Source organism: Tiliqua scincoides, chromosome 4 (genome assembly GCF_035046505.1).
Source record: "Tiliqua scincoides isolate rTilSci1 chromosome 4, rTilSci1.hap2, whole genome shotgun sequence".
Lineage (NCBI taxonomy): Eukaryota > Metazoa > Chordata > Lepidosauria > Squamata > Scincidae > Tiliqua > Tiliqua scincoides.
In genome coordinates, this window is record NC_089824.1 from 25,402,239 (window position 1) to 25,423,854 (window position 21,616).

A 21,616-nucleotide genomic window follows, 5' to 3' on the forward strand; every position below is an offset into this window, starting at 1 on the left:
TATGCTAAAAGTGTACAATGTAGAAAAGCTTCTTGCTCCGGGTATTAAATACTGCACATTTATCATAATTATGTTCTTTCTCTTGGTTCTGCAGACTTTGATTTATTGTTTCAGTAATATACACAGAATTACAGTAAAAGGTGTAGCTGAACAAACATCCCCGTGCAGACTAATAGATATTATTCAGTTTGCCTAATAGAAAAAGTGAAACCTGGAGGCAAGATCATGAAATAAGCAGGTTTATGAAATACACCATAATTTTTAGCTTGTGTTCAAGTGTCTAAAGAGGAAATGAAGCCTTGCAAAACCTATTTGACCAAAGACCATAACCGAGATTGGGAGTAGAATGAGCATCTTTGCTGCAGACAAGAGCCCCTTAAAACAAACAGATCCATTTATACAATTAAATTGCCATTAGTTGACCTGAGTATAAAATAGCATCATAGTACACTTTATGTCCTTGAAACACCATTATCAATATGCAATCTCAGTCTAACCTACCGCATAGGGTTGCTGTGAGGCTTAGAAACTGAAACTGCTTTATTAACATCTTGGTCTCAGACAGGTTGCTGTGTAGCTACTGCAGATCATTGATTTCTACAGTTTTAATCCTGTACACAATGAGGCAGGTTAAATCCTACTGAAGTAAGTGGGATTTAAGCAGCTTGTGTGCAAGACTGCAGCTTACACCCATAACCCTGAAACAATAATAAACTGGGCTGGGCAGCTTAGAGGTTGATTCAGAACACTGAGCTAAATTAACGCAATCCCCATACAGAATGCAAGTGCTGCCAACTGTGAAGCACACTACAACCATGAAAGTTGTCTGAAGTTCTTTCTTTGTTGAACAAAATCAACCTTCAAGTTCAATCCTAAACCCCCCCTTGCTGGTGCTGTCACACCAAAGATGGGGGGGGCAACTGGACAGACAGATTGGGAGGCTTCAGCAGGGAAAGGGGATTTAAATAACTTTAACTCTGCATAAGCCTTCCATTCTACAATGGGTCTCCTCAGACCTGTGCTAGTGATTTCACTAGCTCAAGTTCGAGGAGAGAAAGGGGGCATGGAGGCTGAAGATAACAGGGAATCGTTTGCAGAAAAGGGGTAAAGGATCTGGAGGCGACATCAACCTCCAGATCCACCCGTCCCGCAACTTCCCAGGCCCATTACATCCCCTCCCCACCCAGTTTCATCTTCTCTGCCCCCGTTTCACCCACCCCCTCCCACCTCTTGACAGGAAGGCTCCAGCCATCCTGCCGGCATCCCTGTAGTGCACTACTCAGCACACTGATGAGAAACGCTTTACGACACTTTTGAAGCAGTCACTGCCACAAGAACGCGTTCTACTGGTGGCAAGGCCCATTAGATTGGGCTGTTAATCTTAACCTTTTAAATCTTAAATTAAAATAAATCTTAGATAGCATTAACTCACCGAATGTAGTAGGCAACCGCTTCTTTGTAGTCTCCTGCAACAAATGCTTCATTGCCCTTTTCTTTTTCACGATTAGCAATCAAGTTCTTTTCTTTTGTAGACATACCTAAAATATTAAAATAGTAAAAGTCATACATACTTATCTGCCGATTTTGTATCCCTGGATTTAACTCAATGTGGGTCTTCCCACATTGACTTCCATTAAGCCAGATCTGGCCCAACCTGAACCCTCCAAAGAGGACTGAAGCTGTGCTCCGGTCACCTCCAGAGGGTGATCTGAGAGCCATGGAGGCTGCACATGGCCTCCCCGGCCCTAGGCCTCTAGGACGCATTAAAAGGCGATTTCCAGTTTTACGTCAAAACCAGAAGCGATGTATAAAGGCCTTACAAGACACTCCAGTTGCCTTTGGAAGGGGTGCCTGAACTGCATACAGGTTCAACCTTTGTTTTATACACAGATTTGACTCAACACGAGAGCAGCCACTGCAAATGAGAAGGAATGTGCTGATCCCTAGAGACGGGGAAAATGCATCCCTTTAAAGTCACAGTTTTAAAAACTGCTCTTCTTACTATTGTAGAGAGTCATGCAAGGGATTGCAGGTATAACCTAATTATCCACAGATTCCACAGATTTTTCAACCTCAACTTGATGAGAAGGGTCCTTTAAATTAAAGGAAAACAGTCCTTTGTTAATGAGATGGCAGCCTGCTGATTGTCTCTCCAAGGCAAAGTGACCCCTCCCTTCCCCCTACCACTTGAAAGAAAGATAACTTGCTCTGGGTGAAGGGAGGGGTCTCCTTGCTCTCCTGGATAGAGACTGATTGATGGACTGCCTGCCTAATGACTCTGTCTTAATCAGTGGCATCACTAGGATTCGTGTCACCTAATGTGGGAGGCCTGCACATCACCCCCATGAAGTGGGCAGGGCAATACCCCAGGTGGTGGGCGCAGTGATGTACCATTGCCCCGCCCCCACTGGTTTTTTGGCTGTAGCTTTTGATAGAACATAGATCTTTCAATTTGGTTTTCTTCATTGCATTCTGCATGAAATTACGCATTGATTGATATATAACATGATGGTATTATTCCTCCAAATTCTGATTTTAGTGACTTTGAAAACTTGTAGGGTCTCACACACACACACACACACACACACACACACACACACACACACACACACACACACACACACACACACACACACACACACGTCAACTTACTAACAGTTACAGTAACTTAGTAACAGTTATTGCAGCAGTTCTCATACTTTTAGCACCTGGACCCGCTTTTTAGAATGACAGTCTGTCCAGTATCCACTGGAAGTGATGTCATGGCCAGAAGTGACATCATCAAGCAAATTAAAATAAATTATAGATAGTTAAATTTAAATGAAAGAAATAATTAAATAAGGGAGAGCCAGTCCTGTTCCACCAAGTGAGTTTCCTCTGTGGTCTACCTGCAACAACCCCCCCCCCCACAAGAATCAGTGAGATTTCCATTCCTCCCCAGTGTCCAGTTTAAAGTCCTTCTATTTCAAGCACATCAATACAAAGACCCACCTGGCTTTACACATCTGAGAGCCCAATCCTATGCCTGTCTATACTCAGAAGTAAGTCCCATTAGAGTCAATGGGGCTTGCTCCCAGGAAAGTGGGGAAAGGAGTCTAGCCTCAGAGCCCAATTCTATGCATGCCTACTCAGAAGGAAGTCCCATTAGAGTCAGTTGGGCTTACTCCCAGGAAAGTGTGGATAGGATTGGGCTGTGAGGGAAACTGCAAATGCAAAATAGAAAACATTCCCCTTATCAGTTCAAGCCTCTTTGTTAGTCCTTTCTAGTGGGGGGCACTGCCTTCTGGGGCTTTTGTTGCGCTCCAGTTCCGTTAAATCAGGACCATTCTGGTGTCCTCACATTCTTTACCTGGCCTGACCACCAGCCAAGGTACATCTACATACTCACAAGTAAACGCGACCATGAGTCGCTTCCCATAGGGCTCCATGCACTCGTAGCTTGGGGGAGGGACCTCCTCCTCGGGTGTTTTTGGAGGCTCCATTCACTGGATTAGGACCATTCTGAGTTGGAGTCCTCTCAGCCTGCCCTTTTCTATGGAGCAAGGCAAGGTCGCCTACTCACGAGTAAACGCGGCCACATGGTTTCACTTGCTTTCCATAGGGCTGAATAGGGACCTCCTTCTCGGGTGTTTTTTGGGAACTGCATCTAAGCCTGCCCTTTCCGATGCACTAAAGCATGTTTGCCTACTTGTGAGTAAAGGTGCAATACGGCTCACTTTCACTTTCCATAGGGCTCCATGCATTTTTTCCTTCCAGTTTTCTGAGGGAAACTTTTGAAGGAAAGGAGCTATCTCAACTGGGTTTTTTGCATTGTGTTCCGATGGCCATTCTGCATCCAAAACTGCGATTTTAGCACGTCACCCCCTGGGCGCGTCACTCCCCCAGTGCATCACCCAGTGTGGCCCGCACCCCCCTAGCGATGCCACTGGTCTTAATATCACAAAGGTCAGCAAGGCTATTTTTAAATCACCAGAGCAAAGCAACTTTGTTTTTTAAATGGGTTTGCTTTAGTGTGATTTTAGCCATCCACCTGAGTTCTCGAGAATAATGAGACTCAACCTGTATTTAGTTAGGCACTGTTTTCAGCATCTGCAAGAGTTCCAGGAATGAAACCTCCATGGTTAACAAGGTACCAGCTGTATTGTAATAGTATGTAATTCACAGAAATGCTCTGCAGCATTCATGCAGTGCAGGTAACAAGCCTCAGATTTGTACAAGGTTATAACTTAGTGATAAAATACATACTTAGCATGCAGAAGGTCAATAGATTCATCAATAATATCTCCAGTTAAAAAAATCTCAGATAGGAAGGCTAGGAAATACCTCTGCCTAAGACCTTGTCTTCAGCAGACAATGGGCTAATTAGACCAGTGGTCTGATTCAAAATAAGGATGCAACATGTATGCAACTCATTTAGAACTAAATTGACAGCGGTTGAAGCTGCTCTTTGCAATTTTTTGCTTAACCTTTAAGTACATGGTTTTGGGGTTTTTTTTTCATAAACAGAGTTCAAATGTTTTAAAATCCTGTATAGCTTCCTAATGAAATTACTGGTTTCTTCAGTTAACCTAGTAAATAAAAAGAAGTAGGCAATAATCTTTAATATATTTTTAATACTACATTCGGGCTGCTAGACTATTTCTTCATTTTGAAGCAACAAGACATTGCTAAGACATGTGAAAAAGTTTCTGAAAGTATACAAAGACATTAGATTTATGCTGGAGACAGTGATGACATCTTATGTTAAATAAAGGTAGAAAAATCTGTATAAAACTCATATTTGTATAGGGTTACCAATTTACACTATTTCTGAAAAAAAAGGATTTCTTTTGTGTACATGAGATTTCTTATTCTGCAGTAAGAAACAACGACAAAATCAATACTGTACTAAGCAATTACTTACCTGTGGTGTCTATATCAGTTTTTGGTAATATAGTGTTACTATTACATCTGACTTTAGAAAAATGTTCTTGATGTCTGTCATCAATTTTGGCACATTCCTTTTCCACATCAAACCTTAAATTGAAAAGCACTTAACATGAAAAGCACTTAACATGAAATGCAATTATAAAAAGACCTTATTCTAACACTTTTAAGGGCATTCAGACCTGTATCACATTAGAGATCAATGATTCTTCAAGCCCTGTACTAACCAATTCAAGTAGCACCTCTCTTAGATCAAAGGCAGTTGCCTTTCCCAGTTTCTGTCACCAGAAGCTCCTCAACCATGTCTGGGCCTTAAGTTCTCCTCATATTTGACAGAATAAGAATGCAGTCCATTAAACTCCATTATAAGCATGTCCCGTTATAGTGAGACACAAAAGATTATTTTGCCATGGAACATGAGTTAACCCATTTCTGCCCAGCCCACAGTTGTACACAATTGGTCCCTACAGCATATATGCAACGTTGTGCAATGGTTCCTTAAGCCATTTCCATCCAATTAACTCTTGCACTACTCCTCATGCCATTATGTATCTTTTTCCTACAGCAATTATAGATCATGCCTGGTTACCCATTGGGGTTTCGTTCCGGAACCCCTAGTGGATAAAAAAAATCTGTGGATACCAAATCAGTGGAAAAATATCCAGGTTCTAGGTTTCTTGTTCCTCTATTGTTGCCCCAGAATGCATTGGTATATACTGCATTCAATCATTAGATGGGGTGAATAATGGAATAAAATTATAATTAAACAGCATGAGGATAGGAAATTGGATTTTGGTACTTTTCCCCCTTCTAGGGCATTTAAAGGTGGACCCTGGTATCGGCAGAAAGTCAAATCGGTGAATACCAAAACAGTGGATACCGAGGTCCCACCTGTACCTCCAACAGGAAAATACCATGTCTAAGGGGATTTTTATATACACATAGTAAACGCTTTCCAGCTGAATTTCATTGCTTCCCATTTTAGATTAAAATAAATTAACAGACTTGTATTAATGTCTATTTTTAGTGTATCCTGGAAAAATACAAACATACCAATTCTCAATGAGAATAGAGACTAATATTGTATTTTGAAAATTAAGTTTACTTTTTATACTGTATATTGACTGCCTCATTGTTGGACAATTTTATTATACTAAAAAGCTTTATTAACATTAGACACTGTTTGTGGTTTGAATTTTAAGAAATTATAAAAAAATAAGATATAGATTCCATTTTAAAACCAATCTAAATACTCAATGAAAAGATATACATAACTGAATTAAAATAATTAGCAAAGGTATCTAACGTACTTATCCCATTCACTATAGTTCCTTGGTATATTCTTCTTTGGTTTTCCGGGTTTTGATGATTTGCCCTGCAATAAAGAAAAAAGATTACTTATAAAAAATACATTTTTCATAGAATTGGTTTTCTACTGTTAATTTCCTGTATGGTCAGCATTACAATTCATGTCTTATAAAGAAATCGATTTTTAAGAAGTTTGGGAGTTCAGGCATATCTGTTATATAACTTTCACTTGGTACTCTTTCCAGAATTATGCCCTTATCAATCAGTAGTTATCTTTCAGTATTAAAAGTCTTCATCTAACAAAACTTCAGCTTCTAAAATTTACAGCACAATCCTATGCATCTCTGCTCAACAGTAAATCCTATTGTGTTCAATGGGACTTACTTCCAGGAAAGTGACTGCAGCCTAAAGGCCCAATCCTATCCAACTTTCCAGCACTGGTGCAACCATGTTGCAGCCCCAAGTCACTGCAAATAAACAACTACCCAATTCATAAAAGGTAGAGGATAAAGTGCACATAAATTGTCTGAACATGAAATGCGGGAACAGTAACACACCTGGCTAGCAAGATGACAGTCATCTGAACTACGAACTGGTGGCAAATTTTCCATTTTCTCCTTGAACACTTCAGTTGTAGCATACTGCATTTTATACTCAACTTCATTCATCTCGGTAACCCAGCTCTAAAAGCAACAGGTAATATCACCATCATTTCAAAATGTGGAACCCAACTGCTTCAGTAGCCTTCCCTTTTTGAAATATATTTATGATTTCCAAAACTTTTTTTTTTAACTGAAGAATAAATGCTGGACTTATTTATTTATAGAGGAATTATAAGCCCATCTAAGGCAGAGCCCTGTCTTTTTACTCCATGTAAAGCTCCACGATCATGATGACAGTATATAAATTATGAATAATAAAATAATTGTAATGATCAGGATATTCAAATAACCACTTTAAGCAGGCCTAAAAACTTCCATTAGCTCAGTGAGACTTTTGCTTTCTTCCCCCTCTTTGAATAGCACACCCCCATTTCACTGCAACTGCTTTAAAAACTCCCCTCAGTTTCACAAGTCATTTAACATCCAGCATGGAGGGTTGCTGCTCAAGGAACAAATTGTAATCATGATCCAGGAACAGAGTTCCTGCATCTTGGTGAATGAGGTGGAGGAGTCTGAGAGGAATCAGGAACACAGACCAGGATGCCCTTTCTCTAGTGCATGAATTGGACTCAGCAGCCCCTCCATGACCAGAGGACACAGCCCCTACCCCTCTCCTTGAATTCAGAGGCTCTGCAGAAAAACACATGAGGGAGCTGCAGAAAAATCACTATTTCAGAAATTCCCTGTGTTCCCTGTGCCATAAGAATAGTGTTTCAGAAATTAGGCATGGATTATTTAATTCATAACAGGATTTCCAGGAGAAGGGGTGGTGCTAGTTGTCTTAAACCCTTCAGCAACTACATAAACCTTCAGTCAATCTCACAGGTCTGTTGGAGTATCTGTTTTGAATGCTGTGTCTGATCCAATCTGCTTTGCTGCTACCCACTGGAGCTGTCTGCGTTTCTGACTTTTAGTGCCTACGTAAACTCCAGAAACCCTGGAGGCCCGGCTCACGTGACTAAGCTTACACTGTGACTTCAGTCTCATTGTGCTCCTGGATCACTTGCACCTACACCTAATGCTGGATAATCCTATACTTAACTGTGCAGTTCTTTAGAATCTGACCATATCATTTGCAACATATTATGTATTAACAACTGTAGCTGGCCTATTTCCCTTACTCTTGAAAATTAGAAAACAGATGTTGTATGCACATTTTTAATTTCAAATACAGGCATACCTCAAGTTTAGTTGCTTTCTTCTTTGGTCCTTGCCAAGCACTCAGAAGCAGCCTGCAAGGAGCTAGGCTTGGAAGGCAAAATCTCCGGCAAGCAGCACCGGGAATCCATGAGTCTGGGCAGGAGGCTTTGCTATTCCCCATCTGGTAGGAGGTTTCACCTCCCGAGCTGAGTTCTGTGTGGGCTGCTTCCAGGTGCCTAGCAACATTAAACAACGGCCAGCCCTTTTAGTCAAAAAGGTTGCCAACGTCCATCCATTTTTGACTTTAGCTATCATCTGGTCCTTAACCAGATGAAGGTGTAAGGTATACCTGTAAACTGGACTTCTAAACCAACTAAGGTTGGAACTAAATGTTCCATATCATTCAGCAACTTATTTTAAAATTTTTAAACACATAATGCAGCTGCTCAGGGTGTCATGAGGTTGGGCAAGTGGCCTTTTCCTTTAAGAGAGATTTTAAGCTGGTTGCCAAGTAGAAGAAGATGGAGGCTATTCAGGTGTGGCTCATTTGTAATTTGGAGTATAAAACCTGGGTGTGGGTTCACAGAGGTGAGGAAGCTTGGGTGTGTTAGAAAGCAGCTGATGGAGTATTATGCTGCTACCCTGTAATGTTGGTAACTCTACAGTACAGTTGGTATCTACAGTAACCTTACTGTCCTATAAATCAATAATTTTCAACCTTTTTCATCTCACAACACACTGACAAGGCACTAAAATGGTCAAGGCACAACACCAGGTTTTTGACAATTGACAAGGCACACCATGCTGCCAGTGGGGGCTCACATCTCCCATTGGCCCTATTAATAAATGACTTTCCCCCAAATTCCTGTGGCACACCTGTGGACCACTCACAGCACACCAGTGTGCCATGGCACAGTGGTTGAAAATGGCTGCTATAGATAAACGAGCTAACTTTTCTTGTTTAGAATGTTACTGTAAATGCATAATACTATTGTTTATGGAACAACAAGGACTCCCTTAAGTATCTTATCTTTTTTCTTGTAATAAATCTTATCTTTTCTTGTAATAAAGTTCAACTATTTTGAAGATTAAGTGCAATACATTTTATTGACCAAAGGAATGTTTTTTAAAAGAACCTGGCTACTTATGTTGTTATATGCAGACCACATTATTCTCAAGGGTTAGATGGATTAGACTGGTGAAAGAGGGTTTGCGTTGCATCCTGCCAGGGTTTGGAATTTCCCTTAATCTCTCCCCAACCCCTTGGGTGATACCAGGGGAAGACTGGTGCAAAGGTAGATGGACATCTTAGCTCTTCTCAAGACAATTTTCTGTTGACAAACAAACCCATCCCCCATATACTTTCTCCAATGTGGATAAAAGTTGCTGAAAGGGGTATTTTCAGAAGAAAATTTTGCAAGGGGAAAGCCCTTCTCCCTCTATTGGGTCTCTTGGCTTCAGTAGTTGCACTGTGTAAGAAGAAAACAATTCAGAAAAATCATGAACCTGAGGGCCCAATCTTATCCAACTTTCCAGCATCGGAGTAGCCGCAATGCAACCACGAGGTAAGGGAGCAAGTGTTCCCATACCTTGAGGAGGCCTCTGTGACTGTCTCCCCACTGCAGGATGGAGCACATGCTCCACTGACACAGCTGCACCGGTACTGGAAAACTGGATAGGATTTGGCCCCATCAAATTCATAAGCATTTTTTTCCATCTATTGATCAAAGGAAGGAGAATAGAGGGAGACTAGAATGGGAGAGAATTCCAAGCATGAGTGCAGAACTTGCAAAGGAGAGAGAAGAGGATTCAATGAGCACTGTATTACATCCTGAGTAACCTTTATATCACTAAAGAAAGATTGCTCATTTAATATAGTTATATGCCGTTTTAATTTGTGAACAAAAGAGCAGCTTGTGTAATTAATACAAACAAACCGAGCAATAAAAAGTATCAAAATAATAAAACAGAACAAATAAAAACAAAACACGTAAAGTAAGTATAAAAAGACTTCCGAAGATACCTTCATTTCTTCATTTATTTTTTCCCATTCCTCAGCAGTAAAATCAGAAGCAGTAGCTGCAGGTTTATCTCTACGCAAAACTCTGCTATTTGGAGCCAAAGATTCAATGCGTTTTTCACAAAACAATATAAGATCAGGATACATGCCTTCCTCACCAGACCTTAAAGCAAATGGATATTACATCACTACATAAAAAGTCTCTTATGCATATCAGTATTTCAGTTTTTAAATAGTGATGGTCACACTGTGCATTGTTATGAAGAGTCTTGCATTTTTCATAATTACATATATTTTTAAAAATTATAAGCTTTGGGCCGTTCTTATTGCATGCACACCTGTAAATTATTCATTGCTAATTCTCTGATTTGCAAAGGAGTTTTAACTAGATTCTGTCTAGCATGGCTATGGTTTTCAAACATGATCTTTCTTGTGTTTTAACCTTCAGATTATGCCTGCCACATGAACACCAGATTTTTAAAGCTCAAAAGTCTGAACATTATTATAATTGTCATTATTTGGGCTTATCTCTTCTCATATACATTATGTGTAATTTTTATAAATTATACATCTATTCTGGAAGCCTCGGTACTGAAGGGTGACTTACAGTGCAATCCATTGGACGTATATTCAAAAGTGAGGCACTCACCTGAGAGTAAGTCCCATTGAAATCAATGGGTTTACTTCTGAGTAGGCATGTATTATGTGACAGTTGTACAGTTGCTCCATCTTATCCATGGGCTCAGCACCCATCAATGTTGAGCTTGCAGCCAGAGGGCCTCAGAGGTCTCCTGGATGTAACTGAGAGCAGCCTAAGGTCATATTCAGGTGTTCTGCGGTATGGCGAGGTCAGAAAGCCTCCTGGATACAACCAGAAGTCACAGGCACAAATGAGAAGTGATTTCCAGTTGTGCCCAGGAGACCTTCTGAGGAGGCTGAGCATGACCTCTAGAGCAGTAGATGCCAAAGTGCTGGATCGAGCATCAGGAAAAAGCAGTCCAGGCACAGTGCTTTGCATTCTGCACTGTAGTCTCTTATCTTTCCAGCTGATCTTGTCAGAAACTCATGCCGCTTCCACTACCCATTGCCCCAGCAGGCTCTGCACTCCAATTTCCAGGCAGAAGGGGCTACCTGGTGCAAGTTCCTGACAAGGTTGGCTGGAAAGATAAGAGGCTGTGGTACAAAATGGAAAGTGCTGCATCACGCCCAGACAGCTTTTTCCTGACACAGCAGTCCATGATTTGGAGATCACTGCTCTAGAGGGTTGCACGTAGCTCCCAGGTAAGTTCTTGTGGCAATGCAGCACCCCCAACAGATTTAATTACTCATGGATTTTGGTATCCGCTGATCCCCATGGATACCAAGGACCCACTGTATCATAGTGGCAAACCTGAACAATGTTGTTCCCTTGTAATTGAAAACTGTGATCCTCTTATATCAGTTTTATTTATTTGGCAATTTCTACATTGCCTGACCCTAGGCAACAAACCTGGCATTCAAGCCAGTTTACAGCATTTTAGGACAATACGCACAAAGCAAGCAATGGCCTTGCTAGTTTCTGGCCCACAAAGACATTTGCAAGGGTCACCGTAGTCTGTATTAATCAAAATATTGAAATGAATACACAAAAAGTCATGTGAATTTGTTTTACCTTAGTATCTTGAGAATCTTTTCCAAGTGCTTAACATCTGTGCACTTCTCAATAAAACCGTAGTCCAGATGACCAATAGGAATTTGGTATGTTTTTGTTGTTCCTTGATCCAACAAGGATGAAACTTGTTCGGCACTCATAACTAAAGTACAAAAAATAATCTTCACACCTTTTCAGTATTATTCCGTCGCATTTGGAATGATACAAGTTTAGTATACAAAGTGCTATTTGAAGCCTTGTTCATATGCATTTCAAAATGTTTTCAAATGACCAAAGAAGGTAATTAGAGTGCAACCTACAGCACAATTCATATATTGCAATCTAAACACAATCAAGTGACAGTAATTGTGGTGACACAACCAGCAGAAAATAGAAACTGACATCTTAGGGCCCAATCCTATCCAATTTTCTAGTGCCGGTGCAGCTGTGCCAATGGGGTGTGCACTGCATCCTGTGGTGAGGAGGCAGTCTTGGAGGTCTCCTCAAAGTATGGAAACATTTGTTCCCTTACCTCAGGGTTGCATTGCGATTGCACCAGTGCTGGAAAGTTGGATAGGATTGGGCCCTTAGCACCCTAAAGCAAGACATTTCAATTCATTCATTTTTTACTCAACTATTTATTCTTACACGTATTTGTCCCACACTGTATTCACAAGTGCAAAACCAAAACAATAACATTTTTAAGTGTACAGTGTAACTTCAAAGGACTTTACAAAGAATATTCCAGATAAACGCCCTCTGTGGTTAAAAAAAAGACAGCAGCAAAATGTTCAACATTAGCAACTGTTGCTATGTACTGAAAGGAGAAGCATGGTGCCTGTTGATTTCAGGAGAGGCTGGGGAAGAGTTCAGACAGCCCAGTCCACCACCAGCCTTCACAAAATCCTGGGTGTTGTTGGTCTCACTTCCATTTTCAGTGCAGGCATCAAGTTCCCCCCCCCCCCAACAATGTATGCCTCCACCTTAGCCCAACCTCTGCATTTTGCCTAAGAATAACCCAAATGTCTATGGAAGTCAAGGGTGGAGTACTTAGCAACAGAAACACAAAAGGGCATAAGGCCTTCTTCATTGTGATTTAGGGCCCACTGGGCAAGCCTGGGCAAGCCAGTCTCTTTAGCCTGGTATACCTCACAGGGTTGTTGTGAAATAAAGAGAAGAACCTCATGCCTGTGCTCCTTGGGATCAACACTGAGTGAAAGAAATCAGTCAGCATCAGGCTTACAGACCAAGCCTATGCATGTCTACTCAGAAGCAGGTTGCATTATAGTCAATGGGACTTCCATTGCCACAGGAAGTAGTGATGGCATCTTGCCTGGATGACTTTAAGAGGGGATTGGACAAACTTCTGGAGAAAAAGTTCATACAAGTCATAGTAGGTGTGTGCAAGCTCTTGGTTTTAGAGGCAGGTGCCTCTGATTGTCAGATGTGGGGTTGGGCACCTGGACTCAGGTTCTGCCTGTTGTTTGTGTGCTCCCTGGGGCATCTGGTGGGCCACTGTGAGATACAGGAAGCTGGACTGAATGGGCCTTTGGCCTGATCCTGCAGGGCTCTTCTTATGACTTACTCCCAGGTAAGCATGGATAGGACTGCAGCCTTAGCCTGTGCTCCTATCTTCACTTACCTAGGAGTAAGTAACTGACCACAATGGGACCGACTTCTGAGTAGACACGCACAGGACGGAGCTCAGTCCGACCATCACCGAGCAATGGCCAGCAAAACCCGTCCCGTCCCCCTACCCAGTCCGGCAGCCACGGCATCCCTGCGACACACACACACCCACCCGCCTCCTTCGGCCGTGCCCGCCGCCAGCACCCGCTTCTCGCGTCCTCTTCCACAGGCTGGGCGAGCGCAGCGGCGCCCCCACACGCCGGCGTCGTCCGAGGCGCACTGGGCGGAGAGTGACAGCGTCCGTTGAGAAGAGGGCGCAGCAACGGTCCCGGCGCTGAGCCCGAGGGCGAACCCCTTGCGCTGACTCCCCCCCTCCCCAAGGAGCCTTTTGTGTGCTCGCGCCTCGGCGTCGAGTCAGACTTCACCTGCGCATGCGCAGAAGGCGCCCCCGCCACCTATGCGTTAGAACGGGAGGGCGCGCGCCGGTTGCCAAGGCAGCAGGTGCTCACTTTTAGGCCAGCCGTCATGCAGACGCTCACCTGAGTGTGGCTCCCACTGAACACACCGGCCTTAGGCTGCAAGCCTATCCTCACTTTCCTGGGAGTAAGTTCCATTGACTATAAGGGGACTTACTTCTGAGTAGACAGGCACAGGATTGAGCTCTAAGAGCCCAAGCCTATACCTATCTACTCAGAAGTAAGTCCCACTATAGTCAATGGAACTTACTCCTAAGTAACCTGGGAGTAATCCCCATTGTCCACGGTGGGACTAAGAGCCTGATCCTGAAGGGCTTACGCCAGCCCACCGCTGGCACTGACTGTCGCAAACGTGCCATAAGGCACACTTACAACAGTCAGCGCTGGCGCTGCCTCAGTGCAAGCTCGCGCTAGGCCAGCACTGGTCAGAGGCTGGCCAGACACCACCCTGTGCTCAGTGTGAGCACCAGGCAGCAGAACAGCAAGTCCGGGCAGGGAGGGAGGTGTTCCAGTGTGGGGGGGTGGCAGGGGAGGGAGCAGGGCAGGAGGGGCCAGAGATGGCAGCAGTCCCTGCTGCCATATCCTATCCCCTCTCCTGGCCTAGGAGACCCAACACACATCTCCTTGAATCTGCACGTGCTCAATAGCAGATCCGAAGAGACCTATGGGGCTGCTTGGTCACTACATCGTTTTAACATCATTCTAGGTTCTCTGGTATGTTGTTGGCAACCTTCAGTCTCGAGAGACTATGGTATCGCGCTCTGAAAGGTGGTTTTGGAACAGCGTCTAGTGTGGCTGAAAAGGCCAATTCGGGAGTGACAATCCCTTCCACACTGGGAGCAAGTGCAGTCTGTCTCCCTGGCTATGGGCCTTCCTTCTTTGCCTCTTTGCCTCAGACTGTTGGCAAAGTGTCTCTTCAAACTGGGAAAGGCCATGCTGCACACCCTGCCTCCAAGCAGGCCGCTCAGAGGCCAGGGTTTCCCACTTGTTGAGGTCCACTCCTAAGGCCTTCAGATCCCTCTTGCAGATGTCCTTGTATTGCAGCTGTGGTCTACCTGTAGGGTGCTTTCCTTGCACGAGTTCTCCATAGAGGAGATCCTTTGGGATCCGGCCATCATCCATTCTCACGACATGACCGAGCCAATGCAGGTGTCTCTGTTTCAGCAGTGCATACATGCTAGGGATTCCAGCACGTTCCAGGACTGTGTTGTTTGGAACTTTGTCCTGCCAGGTGATGCCGAGACTGCACCGGAGGCAGCGCATGTGGAAAGCATTCAGTTTCCTCTCCTGTTGTGAGTGAAGAGATGAGTTCTCTGGTATATGTTGACCTTTTCCCCACATTGTCCTCATTTCATGGAGCTAACAAGTCTGGAAGGTTGAAAGTGTTCTACCAGTCAAAACACTGTTACTCTCATTATAAACAATTCAAACAAGGGAAAAACACTCTTTCTTCAACTACTAAGTCTAAAGTCCAGTCAACTGGACTGGTACATACATTGGTATGGTTGGTACATACTTTTAAAGATGTTAGAAGTACTGATATATTTGTTAAAGATTGCATTTTAAAATGCAATCAGCGGGTTGAATAGCAGTCATGCAGGGTGACCTGTACCTTTAACCATTGTATAGAAGAGGCAATTTTGGCAGGTGCAGCTCAACATGGAAGGGTTTAAGAAGCTGCACCTGTCAATATTCCCTCTTCTACACAATGGTTAAAGGTATAAGCACTCTGTTGTCCATTGTATCTGGTCACCCTGCTTTCATGGCATCTGCTGAGGGCCAGAAGTGACATCATTAAGCAGATGATAGCCAGAAATACGCACTTTGTCCTCACACTAGAACACAACTGCAAGTGAGAGAAGAGAAAAATGTGCAAATCTTGATCATAATTTCAAAATATGGGAGAGCCCAATTATCATGCAAGCAGTCCTTTCAGCAGCGCCACTTCTGCTGAGGCATCACTTTGCAGCTCAGCAGCTGAGAGGTGGTCTGCAAAGTGATGCCTCAGCAAAAGCAACACTGTTGAAAGGGTGGTCTATGTGAAAATTGGGTGCTCCCAGAACCTTAGCAGTATCTCCCTCTTTCAACCCTTTTGGTCTGTACCTTCCCTATAGCATTCCTTGCCTCCTGAGACCTCCTTCCATCTCTCCCTCTCAGAGCCTGGGCAGAAGTGGCACTGCTGAACGGGTGGTGTTGGAAGAACCCAATATTCATGTAGGCCAGATAAAGAGCTTCTGAGATTATTTGCAAGAGGTCACCTTCTCCATGCTTATCCTCCTCTGATGTGAACAATATGCATGACCATTACCACATGCAGGACAAGGACAGGATTATCCCCTCTAATTTGCTTTGTCAGTGTTATTTAATATTTATATCAACTAATTATATGCATTTTCATTAAAAACATAAAATACATATGAGAAACTTACTTTAAATCAATGACTTAAATGAAGCTTTTTTCTTGACAATTTAAATCAATCTCCCATGATTAAAATATAAACATGCTTCATGTCTGAAATGTTGTGTTGAATAAAAACTGTGGAATCCTGATGGTATTTATTTTTTTATTGCAAACAAATGAAATGTTAGCAAGAAGTCTAGAAAGTTTGGTATTCAAATTAAAAATTGTGAGAAATACAATATTGTCTCTATATCTTTAGATGCTATACAGAATACAAGGAGCACAACCACATGCACTGGCTCACTACCCAAAAGGAATTATAAGAACATTTCACAATGTGTGGAAGTTCGATGCATCTCCCAGAATTACACATAAACAATGTTTGTGGTAGTTTTTCATTTCAATGCTACACTGCTATTTGGCCTAAGCTATCAGAAAATCTGGCAATTTAAGAAGCTTGTTTGTTTGTATTATATTACATTAGATTGCAAAATCAATTTACTCAAAATCTCTTTTAAAAAAGAACTAAATATTTGAATAAACACTTTGTTGTAATGATGAAATGTACATTTTCGGAAGAATATATTTGCCCTTATCAAGAAATCAAAGTTAACATATGAAGAATCTAAGACACTGAAATAAAACAGGTTCATCTTCAATCTTCTTCATCGGGCATCAAACACAACCACTACAATAGAGTTAAAGAAAAAAACTGGTATGGTTACAAGAATAAAGGAAAAAGCTTGCAATTGTAAAATGATCCACACAAACAAATGTAGTAGGCCAGGGTTTCTCAAACTACAACCAAATGTACAGTAGGGCCCTCCCTCCGCTCTTGCATCCGATTGGCTCCAAATTGGAGCTGGTACAGAACCCTCTGGATGCAACTGGAGGTGGCACCATGCCTCTGCAGGCCTCAGAAGGCCTCCAGAAACAGCTGGAAACTCACTTTCAGTTTACTTATGGGTTCATGAAAGTGAATTCCAGTTGCTTCCAGGGGCTCTCTCAGGTGTTGGGCCTCTGCAGACCTCAGAAGAAGGAAGTTTGTAGTGCCAGGGGAAGTTGTGTATATGTACCATTGGGCAGAAACAGCTTAAGCCCCCCAAAGCGAGCTGTGCTCCTGTCCCCTCCGAAGGGCTATCTGAAGCCCGCAGAGGTTGTGTGTGTCCGCCTGCAGCCTCTGCAAGCTTCAGAATGGCCTTTTCAGCTAAAAAAACAAACACTACTTCCGTATCCCTTGGAGAAACCATAAAAGTATGGTTTTGTTTTTTTATTCACTAACAAAGGGAATGGGAGGAAAGTTACCCACATCCCAAGTAAATAATGACTGGCATAGATGAAATCCAGTCAGAGAGTGGCAGAAGAGTGGCACTCTACTGAGCCCTGAGCCTCATGTATAAGTTTATGAGTAAATAAGTTAAATGTGAACATTCACATTCCTTTAACAAGGTAGTCCTATACTTAATGTCTTTTAAGTACATAACTCTCACAATTTAAAAAAATCAACAGCACTGGCCCTACTGTAACTGAACTTCAATATTCAACAAGTGGGAATTCAAAACAAAATGGTGTCCTGTATTCCCATCCCCTAACAAGAGTTCAAGGCTTCAGTCAGCTAGAAAAGGAGCCTCACAACATTCTCTGGGATATTAAACTTAACTCTGCTGTAGTACATAGTGCTAAATGGCTGAAAATTGGAGCTGGCTACCAGCATTGAACTGAAGCACTTTGTTGCTACACAACTGGGGATAGGAGAAAGTACGATTTTTTCCCCAGTTGGAATCTTTTTTTTTAGAAAATAAAACATATGAAGTGGACCAGATACTTATATGCTATGTATGTATGGATGATGCTATAGACTGTTGCACTGGCACTAAATCAAGTTATGGCATTATCACTGTTGTTAAAAGCACAAGTAGAATTAGCATGTAACAAGCAATGAAGAGGGCCATATAAAAGGATACGTCTCTTTGTTCTTTTCTTGTACATTATTCTGTAACCACATTCTCTGCACCTGATAGGATCTCTTGCTTTTATTTCATTTTCTGTGTGACATTCTGAAAGTTAAAAAAATATGAATACTTCATTAGGCCTATAAAATAAGGAGAATGAGAAATTTAAGTTAAATTAAGGATGTCATGGTAAAACTAAAAGAAGTAATCACGCTATGCCATGCCACAGTTCCACTTACACAGAGATGCTAAACATCAAAATTAACCCAACATTTCTACTGAAAAGGACTTAACTACATCACCCTGAGCTCTTTGGAATAAGGGCAGTATAACAAAGTGAAAAATAAATAACTGATTTACAGTGCAATCCTCTGAGTGTGTACTTTGAAATCTCACTGTATTCAGTGGGGTTTACTCCTGGTAAGTATTTGTATGATTGCTTTAATTAACAGCCCAATCCTATGGGCTCCTTGAGCTCGTAGAACATGCATCCCAGCAATGATGGCTGCTGAAAAGCAGCTGAATAAAGAGCACACTGGCAGCATGCCAAAGAGTGCACCGCAAGACTGCTGACAGTAAAGCTGGGGCATTCCTACACACTTCACTGGACCACTGGCCACCTGCTGGAGCAGGTAAGGCAGCAGGGAGTAGGCAAAACAGGATGGGAATAGGTGGTAGGGAAATCGCTAGTGCAAGTCCAAGACCTATTGCAGGGCAGGAGGCTTATGAAGGGGAAAGGAGATTCCTCTATTTTGTAAATTCATTTTCACCAAAAAATTTCTTTTGAATGAGTCTTAATATTTAATCACTTGGAATTTGCTAAATTCACAGCAGTCAAAAATGAATCCAAGTTCCCTATTTAGACCAATAGAATTTGGAGATACTTTTTTTAAATTTGGCAAGACTCATGAACATAAAAGACAAATTCCATTTTACCAACACTCTAGCAAGACCTCCCTAATTAGAGACTATGCAATACATATTCCTACTAGTAGCAATCCGTGGATTTTAGAAGAACAATTAGGGGCTTACCACCACAGATGTATATCATAGGCTGCTGTTTTGGAGGTGGTGCATCTTTCTGAACATCCATATTCTATCACTAAAAACAAAACAGATCACTTCCATTAGTTATACAGCATTGAAACATACAAAAGTATCCTCATACATCTACTTCAGACTCAGTGTTGAGGAAAAGTGTAGAAAGAACCATCCAGGAAACAGGAGGAAGGGTTAGGAATCCCACCCAATTTTTACTTAGGAGATAAAAAGATAAAATAAATTGACTTTTAAACGCAAACAAAAGTATGGCAAGAAAAAAAAAGATTCAGAGCCCAAGCCTAGGTATGTCTACTCAGAAGTAAGTCCCATTATAATTAATGGGGCTTACTCCCAGGTAAGTGCGGTTAGGATGGCAACCTAAAAGCCCTATGCATTCCTACTAATAAGTAAGTCTCATTATAGCCAATGGCGCTTACTCCCAGGAAAGTGTGGATAGAATTATAGTCTAAGCAAACCTCTCCTCCAACCCACAGCAGCGGGAGGCTCACTCACTGCGAGGAGATCGGCGAAGTCTCAGTGCCAGAGAAGCCAACGAAGGGTGGGACTGAGCTGCAGAGTTTGGAAAGGGACCCCACACAGACAGCCCCTCCGTTCTTACGAGCATAGATTAAGAGCCCTTCCAGCTTGCTTACCAGTTCACACGCTTCACTCCTCTCTCTACGGCGCAGACTGATGACGCTACCAAAGGACCAGAAACCCATCCGCTAAGTGGAGCCCCGCCCCAATGGCTTAGTAAAAGGCTTGAGTCTACAGTCTCATCTGCGCTTCAGACTCATTGAATCTAGTGGAACTTATTTCTGCGTAGGCATGTACAGGGTTGCAGCCTGCATTTACCCTTCCGATAGGCTCAGATGCAATGGTTGAATTGTCCATTTGCCCTTCTTTATAGAGAATGGTTGTAATAATACGCCATGGTGCTGTTTTACCTTCTAACAGCCCAATCCTATCCACACTTTCCTAGGAGTAAGCCCCATTGACTCTAATGGGACTTGCTTATAAGTAGACATGCATAGAATTGGGCTGTCATTCGGCATTCATATTCCAGGCGCATCATTTGAAAGGAAACAGATCGGTACTTGTTTTAATTTCAAACCCACCAGGAATTTATCGCTTAAGGCTTAAGCCATTTCTGCCCAACGTTGCATATACGCAACAGGGATCAAATGTGTACACCTGTGGGCTGAGCAGAAATGTTAATGTGGAAACCCCTGCAGTGGTGCTTACTGGCAGGTGAGAAGTATAGAATTCTAGAGTTGGAAGGGACCAAAAAGATTATCTGGTCCAATCCCACCAGCATGTAGCAGGAAATCCTCCTACAGCAGTGTTTCTCAACCAGTGGTACAGGTACCACCAGTAGTACTTGGAGTGGTGTCTGGTGGTACTCACTGGAGTCCTGGACACCTACTGCCCTGGCAGCAAGGCCAGGAATGCAACACAACAAACAGCAGGAGGAGGCTTGGTCAGTGGGCAGAGCTCCAAAACTTGCTTTTCCATTCTTGACAAAGCCCTCCTGTCCACCCTGAGCCTCTTACTGGTGTTTCTTGCATTGCATCTGGCCTCTCAACCCAGAAGTAACTGGCAATGATGTAATCACCAGTTATTTCTGGTGGTACTTTGAATGGACCATATGAAGTGGTTCGGCAGAGGACAAATGTTGAGAAACAATGTCCTAGAGCATCTCCAGTATCCAAAGCTGGCTCAAATGATAATTTCCTGTAGTACACAATCCATCATTTTTTCCATTTTAACTGTTATATGTATTTTTATGTTCACAATATTCTCAAAATAACCAGAATTTTGAAAATGGGTATTATATTTTGCCAGCTATACTTGTATAATGCCAGCTATACTTTAAGATACAGTTCTCAATCCAGACCCTATTGCACCAGCTAACATTTGTACTGCCTGCCTCCAGGGTTTCAAATTAGGGGCAGCTGCCTTCTGTGACAGGACTATGTTTAATGCTTTTTTAACCATTTATAAACTGTATTGTCTGCTCAAAAGTACCTGAAGCAGCATACTAAAACAAAACAAGCCCTAAAACCCAACACTCATCATTCATAACACTAATAAAACTTCTGTCTTGGGTCCCTCCAGGAAGAAAGGTGGGGTATAAATAAAGTAAATAAATAAATAAAAATAAAATCAATCTTCTTTCCGATCTATCAAAACAAAAGGAATATAGCTGATAATGCAGACACAGTTAGGGCCAAATCATATCCAATTTTCCAGTGCTGGTGCAGCTGTGTCAATGGGGTGTGCACTGCATCCTGTGGGGGGGGGGGAGGTAGTCACAGAGACCTCCTCAAGGTATGGGAATATTTGTTCCCTCACACTGAGGCTGCATTGCAGCTGCACTGATGCTAGGAAGTTGGATAGGATTGGGCCCTTAATTGACACTGCAATCCTG

The 21,616-nt window shown here is 42.5% G+C and overlaps 2 protein-coding genes across 2 annotated transcripts in view; both read right to left on the bottom strand.

The window, feature by feature from the left end:
- SPAG1 (sperm associated antigen 1) overlaps nucleotides 1-13,524 on the bottom strand; it is a 45,931-nt gene extending 32,407 nt beyond the window's left edge. The window contains exons 1-7 of the mRNA XM_066624080.1: nucleotides 13,488-13,524; nucleotides 11,708-11,849; nucleotides 10,060-10,219; nucleotides 6,792-6,917; nucleotides 6,237-6,301; nucleotides 4,904-5,016; nucleotides 1,433-1,538 (exon numbers count right to left, since the gene is read on the bottom strand). Of these exons, the coding sequence (XP_066480177.1) occupies nucleotides 1,433-1,538; nucleotides 4,904-5,016; nucleotides 6,237-6,301; nucleotides 6,792-6,917; nucleotides 10,060-10,219; nucleotides 11,708-11,847 (710 nt within the window). The 5' untranslated portion in view covers nucleotides 11,848-11,849; nucleotides 13,488-13,524. The remainder of the gene's footprint in view (nucleotides 1-1,432; nucleotides 1,539-4,903; nucleotides 5,017-6,236; nucleotides 6,302-6,791; nucleotides 6,918-10,059; nucleotides 10,220-11,707; nucleotides 11,850-13,487) is intronic.
- Nucleotides 13,525-16,341: 2,817 nt separating this feature from the next.
- POLR2K (RNA polymerase II, I and III subunit K) lies at nucleotides 16,342-19,870 on the bottom strand. Its single transcript, XM_066625925.1, has 4 exons — nucleotides 19,839-19,870; nucleotides 19,177-19,246; nucleotides 18,157-18,249; nucleotides 16,342-16,880 (listed from the first exon to the last, which is right to left on the bottom strand). The coding sequence occupies exons 2-4, from the start codon at nucleotides 19,235-19,237 to the stop codon at nucleotides 16,858-16,860; spliced, it is 177 nt and encodes a 58-aa protein (XP_066482022.1). The 5' UTR covers nucleotides 19,238-19,246; nucleotides 19,839-19,870; the 3' UTR covers nucleotides 16,342-16,857.
- Between the last annotated feature and the right edge of the window lie 1,746 nt (nucleotides 19,871-21,616).